This window comes from Crassostrea angulata, chromosome 7, assembly GCF_025612915.1.
Source record: "Crassostrea angulata isolate pt1a10 chromosome 7, ASM2561291v2, whole genome shotgun sequence".
Lineage (NCBI taxonomy): Eukaryota > Metazoa > Mollusca > Bivalvia > Ostreida > Ostreidae > Magallana > Magallana angulata.
Window position 1 is genome coordinate 19,822,774 of NC_069117.1, and position 9,219 is coordinate 19,831,992.

Here is a 9,219-nt window from a genome sequence, read left to right on the forward strand (position 1 = left end):
ATTTGATCACGCCCCGACCGAAATTATCACCTCATAATATTCAAAGAGTGACTCCTTATTACTTATATTTATATAATTTTAAACCATCGTACGGTTAAATATTTAAATATAAATAAGCAAACCCTGCTGCCGCCTCAATTTGGCTTTATGAGATATATAGTACAAAGTCGATACTTAGTATTATCACAGGCAAAGACACTGAAGAATGTAAATATTTAACGTTATAAAGAATGGTTTGATAATTATGGTTAACTGCTCAATACTCAATGTTTGTATTTTATCTTTACTAAGGAATAGGAATATTTCTTTGAGTGTTATGAAATAATCAAATAGGGTCTGGATTATCAAATCATGTAAACTACATAGAGCTTTGTCATAGATTGGATCACACCCGATCGTATTTATTCACCTTATTCTACTCAAACTATGATTCCTTATCACTTATATTGATTTAATTTTTAGCAATGGTACGATTAAGATTAACTTAGTCATTAATGAAATGAATTGACTCTACATTAAAAACGAAATCGTAGTGTTATCACAATGACATTGGATAATGTAAATATATTGTTTGAAAACGTAAACACATTGCAATTGTTTTTATAAAACGAAAATCTAGAACGTGGAATTGAAATAATATCGTATAAAATTTAATAGATTATTATACGGTATACATGTACATGTTTATTATTGACATTAGAATCAAGCAACGAAATGAGTTTTAGACACATTAGAAAATATATTGCTATAAATGATTACAGTACAATAAGTATCACTCATTTAAAGGTGCAAATGAAACAAAGTATAATGTCAAGAAAATGTAGATTACACATGATACATTTTATACTGTCAATAACTGTACATTGAAGATAAGAGTGGTCTTGGTACGATAAGACCAGCTGTCTGTCTGTGATACAATTCTGTAAAAGTGTTTTGATGATCAGGATAAACACTGATGTATGGATTCATCATTCTATGAGCGTTTGCTAGGTTGGCCTCAGCAAGCAATTCCAAACTTACTGATGTCTGACGTTTCCATTTTGTTCTGAAAGCAATAAATATTAAATCTGGATAAATATACAAAATGAAATAGCTTTATTCTTTCGCAATTGAACTAAGACATTTAAAAGATATAAATCGTAGATATATTTGGAAAAGAAATTTTTGTATAATTTCAAATATACTAAAATTACCTTCTATTTTGGTACCAAGTTTTGACTTGAGTGTCGGAAAGTCCTAGTTTGGCAGCTAACTCCATTCTGTCTTGAACGCTAAGATACTTTTGTCGAGCAAAGTGCTTTTCAAGATTGTTAAGTTGTTGATCTGTAAAAGCTGTCCTGGCTTTACGAGGTTTCTTTATTTTGGTAACCATTTCATGTCTTAGGTAACCTTCTGAAAAAATTATATTTATCATGAAGAAAAAACAATACTGTCTATTAAAGTTGTTGATAAATTTTTTATTACCTACTCATTTACAGTGTTTATATATTTAAAAAAAATGGCGTTGAATAATTTATATGCATGTACCTGAAGTAGAGCATCCCCTCGAGGCTGGAGTGTTCAATTCCTCATCTGAATCTCCATTCGATGCTGTATCTGAGCAATTATAATCAACATTTCTGCTTTTGTTTTCTGTCGATAAAATATCACTGATCATGAACGAAGTCCTCTTTGTGAATGATTTACGACCATCATCACAAGATGATAAGAAATTAGTCCCATTCTCACTTGATCTGGAAGGTTTGCACGTTCCTGAAAACTCTTCAATGTTTTTGTTCCAAACTGCACCTATGTTTGAATGAATAGCAGAAACTAACTGCCTGCTTTGATCTTTGGTATGAATTTGGTAGTTCCTGTAGAATTCCATGCTGTTTGCTGGTAAAGCCCAAATGTTTGGATTTTTTACCCTTTATAAACGTGTCAACAATAGAAAACCGCTTAAACCAATGGCAAACTTTTCTGCATTGTAAAGTTCAGATATCCAGTTGCATGCTTCGGGGGCGGACCTTCCTTGATGTGGTTGACAGGAATTTACAAGATTTTTGGTTGCATTTAGCACTACGTTTAAAAAGTATGTTTAAGCTTGCAAATCTTTGGTTTCTCAGTAAATTGCTACTAATACGTTGCTTCAATTAAACCTTCTTTTATTTACCATTAAGAATATGGCCTTGTATTTTACCTTTCTTAAAGACAATGGTTTATTAATTTAAGATTGCAGTGTCTGTCTTACAAAGAACAGTTTTTGTGATTCAAATTCTTTGAAAAATTTTTTATTTAAAGAACCTGAAATATCAATTGTGATATGTTTTTATGATTTTTATGTTGAAAGACGGTGTAATGGGGTTTGATATTAATTTGCATACTTGATGGTATAAATCAATTGTTATAAATATTCTGTTATAAAATCCAACGACCAATTTTTTGCGGTACTATGTATTTTGTTGTTGTGGGCTAGTTTTGTGCCTTGCTGCTTCCAGAACATGTATTTTCAGCCATCACTTTGTTTATGCAATGTGGAATAATTTGCAACCAGTTGAATATTGCCAGTAACCTAACTTTAAAGTGAAGGGGAAGGGGGGGGGGGGGAGGGGCTGGCAATTCATAAACATCATTGATAGTCCTCCATTAGAAAGTTAGCTATACTGGATAGTAACTAGTATAAATTAGACCTTGACAGATTTTGTTTGTGTTTTTTAAGGTACAAATGATTGAAGTTCTTATATGATGTTCCTATCATATCTTACTTGTGGTGAAAACCCTTCAAATCGACTAGCTAAATGGATGCAAAATACTGGATTTGTAGCTAGAGGACATGGTTTCGACATAAGTAATTGCTACATAGATAGAAGTATATAGATTTTAAAAGTGTTATTTTGTCAATTGCAATTGAGGCGTTGATATATTCATTGATAATGAATCTTATCCAAACCGTTAAGTTATATATATATATATATATATATAAAATAATACCTTCTTATTTTATCTAAGGTGTTTAATTTTCTCTACATTCATAAAGTGTAGGTTTTATTTAAAAAATTATAAAGCGGAAACGCACATTTTAGACTTTTAGTTAAGCATATGATGTTATATACTATTCTTATTACAATTAAACAGGTAATGATTACTCTTCAAATGTCGCAATCTATAATATTATCGATGTGTGAAGTCACCTGTCCGCAAATGGTTTTCTTAACATAAAAAACTAGTATTTGCCTTTTTAAAAGCAACATATATGTGACACCGAAAGAATTTATTCAGAACAAATTTTTTCTAATATTGAATGACCAACAGGGATAATGTTGTAAAGAATGTGGTAAGAAAGTGTTTTATATCTTGTCTTGTGTTAAAGATTCCAAAAACGAAGTAAAGCAGACTTAAATTGAGGTCTATCTTTTCATCTCGTAAAATCGACTAAATGAAATTGATATTCATTAATTGACCGATTAGAAGATTCCAAGATAAAAATTAATTGTAATAGCTACCGAAAACATTATTTCGAAATGGTTTTAGGAAACGTTTTCATCTTATTTTTTATATAAAATATTTATGATTACCAATAGAAAAATTATACCCTTAGATAACATAATACATTTCTTAAGTTATAAAAGTAATCGTATTATTTGCTGGGAACAAAGAAATTTGTAAATTGTTTGCATTGAAACCACCATAAGGATAGGAAAGGGATAGAATTTCTTCAAATGGAAATTTGAATCCATTTGCTTTGAATATATGTATTTCTGATGTTGTTTATACCTCTATAGTTAAGACGGATCTTTTTGGGAGAGTTATCGTAAATAGGAAAAATATATACCACAATGTATATGCTAATCACGGCTTGCACTAAAAGCAACAGACATTGTTCCTCCTCAAGCAAGACTGCTAAGGAAAAAAATAATATTTATATATTTTCTTTTGATTAAAGTATGCACAATGTTAGAAAGTTGGACTTGGTTGCAAATATTTGACATCGAAAATCGTGAATAATATTGTGTTGAATCCTCAAACTTTAAACATTTTCGTCGCAAACAATTTTGATGTTCCTGATGCAGGAACAATGTATTTGTTCACAAGAATTTATTCACAAGTTTACTAGTATACAAATTTCACTTAAAATGGGATCACTTGTGAATTGATTGAAAAAGGCAATCAATTTTCTAATATTTGAAATATATTTAATTATCTTAAAAAATGTTCTTTAAAATGTTGTTGCAAAAATATTGCATTTAAACAAAACTTTGAAAGCGAAGAAGAAGACTATAATTAAGGGTACATTGTATTTAATTATATTATTTCGACAAAAAAAGTTAACCATTACATGAAAAATAATTTGACCCTGAAATGTTTAAAAATTGATGTAAATGAGATAATAATATATAAATGTTACATTTTGCTCTTTAAATGTATAGTGTTATAATATTGAATGGGCAATTGTGAGAGTAATTAAACGATCAACACGAAGAACTATTTCACTATTTGTACTGTATTGTATTTCTCCCGAATTTAAATTTTCTACTTATCGTGTCCAAAGAACTCATTATTTGCCCCATTTAAGTTCATTTTATGTTTCTCAGAGTTATTAAGTTTGAAACCTGTAAAAAAAATACATCATTAGGTATATTAAATGAATCATAAACAATCTTAAATTTTAGAATATTAAACCTACAATTTACATTGCCGACCGCCAAGTGAGGTCTAATTATGTTTATTATTCGGTCTTAATATCTCAAACAGGTAGAAAGAGCTTAATATATGTATTTAAACGAAGGCAAAGCACTTTTCCTATTGATAGTTTCAATACAAAGAACCATGGTTTAGAAAAAAATAAATTTGATACTTTTATCTATTAAAATAGACGAAAAATATGCATTGAAATTTCTGAAATACAGTTCCTTTTACAATTTAACGATATAGTAATACTTATCAATAGACGTCAAAATATGTGATGCATTTTTCACATGAGTATCACGTTTTGATTCTAATTTCCTAAAGACTATTTGGCGATTACAGCCAAATTATAGGTCTTTTGTTAATTGCTGATAAATATTAACAATTTATGTGTTAAACTTACAAATAAAAACGAAGCACGCGAAGAGCAAACCATCTTTAAAATGACAAAACATGATCGGTAATTTTCCAAGTCAGTAGGGTTAAAAGTATAATACGCTGGAGACGGCTTCATTGTTATTCTGTGTGTAATAGAATATCGTTATGACAATTATAACCGTGTCTGATAACTACAAACTATGAAGACTTTTTCCGATAAAAGAAAGATATGTTAATGGGCTGGGAACTTGTATAATTGTTAGGTTGAGCATTGAAACCCAAAAAGAAATTAGACGCACAAAGTGACATAACAAAAAAGCGAATCAATTATAATAATTATCATTTTTCTTCTTCTATTGTTCTTTACATTAGTCATACATTTATATGTGAAAAATGTGTTTTTCTTCCAAATATTTTGAGAATTGGTAATGTATTTTATAACATTGTGCCTCTATGCTCTACATGCAATGCATTATAAAGAACAAATGTTAATTATACTTCTATAAGTATTTATTTATTATTTGTCTTGAGTGTTAAAATGTTATCTATGAATTGCCATCGCCTATCTCTTTGCACATTTTTCACACAGATTGGAATTGGTGTTAACACGATTTTCAGTCCGTGTATCTACATGTTAAACACAAATAAACAGGCCAGCAATTGTCATTAAAGTGTCGTTTTTAACAACAAACAAGAGATTAAATGGAGATAAATGGCATCCTTTAAAGTTATCGTCATGTCCATCAAAACACACAGTAAACTGAAGCATTTTCTAAACAAATGGGTCTTTCAGCAGAATCCAAACAATTCAATTACTTTAAGAAATTTAACAAATTTCATAAAATGTTATGTAAAGACGAAGATATGATAGATTGTCGGCAAACAAACAGATGCTTTGTGCTGCTGTTGCTTGCAAAAACGGACCAAGGGAGACAATTGCTTTGGAGGTTAATTTTTTTCTTCGTATCGCAGAGATCATCTTCTTCATATATTCTTTACCCCTGTCATCTTACTGATGCAGTTAGTGATAAATTTGTTTTAGTTATGAAAAAGCAACTGTTTGTTAAAGAAATGTATCATTTACAGTGTCACGTAATACCATCTACGCGCCGAGAAGTTTTTCTTGCGTTTATATTTCTGTACCAATCAACGAAACCTTCTTTTAAAACTTGAAACTATTTCAACAGCTGTGATAAATGAATAAGAATAGATTCAAAATACACACACACACACACACACACACACACACACACACACACACACACATATATATATATATATATATACACACATTTTTTCATCGACTAATATGCAATTGGGATCTGTCAATGTGAATGTAAAAGTGATGCGAGGTTAGCAAAATATATTCAAAATCGATGAAATACTATATATATATATATATATATATATATATATATATATATATATATATATATATATATATATATATATATATAGTCTTGCCTAGATGGACGAGTGGGTAGCGCGGTGGCCGCTCACTGCTAGGAGAATGGGCTCCAGAGGTCGTGGGTTCAAGCCTCGGTCGGTATATATATATATATATATATATATATATATATATATATATATATATATATATATATATATATATATATATATATATGTATATATATGTACACGATTCGGCTAAAATTGTAATGAATCCTTAAAGAAATGGTATAACCTGTGACAAACTGCGGTAACATTAATGTTTTTGGTGACGTTACACTTTACACCAGTTCAAACTACCGATACGCAAGTTTTACTTCTGACAAATCTTTTCTTTAACAATAAAAATATGGATTTTGATTACTTTCTGAATGCATATTACATGTATTATTGTTGTCTGAAATAAATTTTGTATTTAAAGGATATTTGACAAAAATATTTGGCGCTGTGTTGGCGCTGTGACTTGTGTGTTAAAGCTCAATTCATCTTTTTTCTTCTTTCCATCATATCACAAGAACGCTTGGATTTCTGATCAGTGGTAAGAGAACATATGTTTAGATAGCTTGATAGATGAAGACCATCAACACTCTGAGTGGTGCCTACATGTCTTAACCATCGTCTGATGTTTTCTTCCGATTATTTTTGATAATGTCCTCGGCATTGCCAGTTAAAGGTACTTTTGGACCAGATCTTCTGAAACCTTATTTTGTCCAAATCACAAAAAGATGGATTTTTTTAATCTTGAAAAGGTTTTCAAATAAATTGTTAAAAATACGTCTCTTTAAGTGATAAATGTTTCTCTTTAAATTTCAATGCTGATGTTCTATCTTTTTGCGCATCAATGTAACATAACGCAACTTTCTTTCTACTATTTGTATTTTAAAATAATGAGTAATCACTACATCTAAAATTGCTAGTTGGGTAAATTTTAACAGTGCTCGGAAGTAAACAAAGAATCCTACTATGGAACAACTTAACCTGAATGGCCCTTAAGTTTTTGAAAGCATCCTCGTTGAAAGGAGATACAGATAATATTCAATCCAATAATCTGTCTGGAATCAGAAGAGATGCCCTGTAGCCAATTCAAAATACGTCAGAGATAGAGTGATAATAGAAACAAATCCAATGCTCACTAAATTTCAACATCTTTAATCTTTTTATTTACAGAGCAATTTGTATACTGAACAAATTTACATTAATTTCATACTTTTTACGGAAAGGATATTTCATTTCTTCGAAGGAGACAGGGGTGAACATTAAAATTGTAAGTGGGTGGGTGTACTTTTATATTTGAACTCTGCAATATGACAGTTTAATTTTGAAATAACTTGATATAGGTGTAGATACACAAATTACATTAAGACAAGTTTTTGCACATTTCAAACTTGGTATTTACATCCACTCAGTAGATAATTTTTTACAACATATAAGAAATGGTTGATATTTGCGCCACTTTAAGATATATACCAAATACTCATTTTTACAGGGAGTCTTGCATATAGAGAGAGAGAGAGAGAGAGAGAGAGAGAGAGAGAGAGAGAGAGAGAGAGAGAGGATATCTATATTGTGTGATTTTATCTTTGCTTTATCCAACGAGTTGAAATGGTGTATATATTCGCGAGGCTTGCCGAGCAATTATAATATTTTCAACGAGTTGGATAAAGGAAATGTAAAATCACACATTTATAAATGTTCTATTTATCTCATACAATTTCATTTATAATTTGAAACTTTCGAGACAGTCCCTTATATGACCGGAATTCATTTTTTTTTTCAAAAATTAAAAACGATGATGCAGCGTTGTGTTATGCGGTTATTGTGACCTTGCGCAATACATTAAGTTGGGAATGCTCGTTAGTTTGAATTGACTCGAACGAGGAACGGTTGTTGATGTTTTATAAAACAAACACTAGCCTAATGATTCGAAATAAAATTAGTGAATACGGATGCTTACTGGTGGTGGAAATAAAGGCTTATGAAACATTATTTCGTTAAGTTCTTGTGTGTAAACACAACCAGAGCGCTCTGTTTTCATCGCGTCGTCAGTATGAACTCATTGATAGTTAACGTACTTGCAGTTTTATAAACTACACAAAGCAAATTTAAAGTTGTAAGGGGGCTAAACTTATCAAACATCTTGACAAACAAGAAAATGGGTCTTTTGGTTACGGTTGTGTATAACTTTGCAGAAAGGGGGGGGGGGGGCTAAGCCAGCCATCCCCCCCCCCCCCCCCAAATAGCCCCCCGGTTCCGACGCCTATGCTTTTCCTTCATATTTCTAATTTAAATCTTTAAAATCCATTTTAAATCATTTTTTTTTTGTAGTAGATATAGTTATGTTGAAAGTTCGAAAATAGGTCACTGAAGCGTTGAGGCGAGGGGCTGTGTCAAAAATAGTTCGGACCGGAAGTATTTGATAAAGCATCACCCGTTTGATATAGCAAAGGTTTATCCCACGGGTAATATACACCACACGTATGAGATAAATAAATAAATAAATAAATAAATATATATATATATATACATATATATATATATATATATATATATATATATATATATATATATATATATATATATATATATATATATATATATATATATAAAGGTCGATTTTACAGTTACAACTAATAATTATGATTGCTCTTACTTTGACCTTTTTTAATTTCTTTTTTCTGCATCATCTATTTTGGAATATTTTTTGGGACATTTTAACAATGATATTGT

General features: G+C 30.3%; 1 protein-coding gene across 1 annotated transcript; it reads right to left on the bottom strand.

Moving 5' to 3' along the window:
* Positions 1-453: 453 nt before the first annotated feature.
* On the bottom strand, positions 454-1,910 carry LOC128192567 (barH-like 2 homeobox protein). Its single transcript, XM_052865351.1, has 3 exons — positions 1,528-1,910; positions 1,194-1,392; positions 454-1,045 (listed from the first exon to the last, which is right to left on the bottom strand). Exons 1-3 carry the CDS (start codon positions 1,865-1,867, stop codon positions 850-852), a joined length of 735 nt encoding a protein of 244 aa, XP_052721311.1. The 5' UTR covers positions 1,868-1,910; the 3' UTR covers positions 454-849.
* Positions 1,911-9,219: the final 7,309 nt, after the last annotated feature.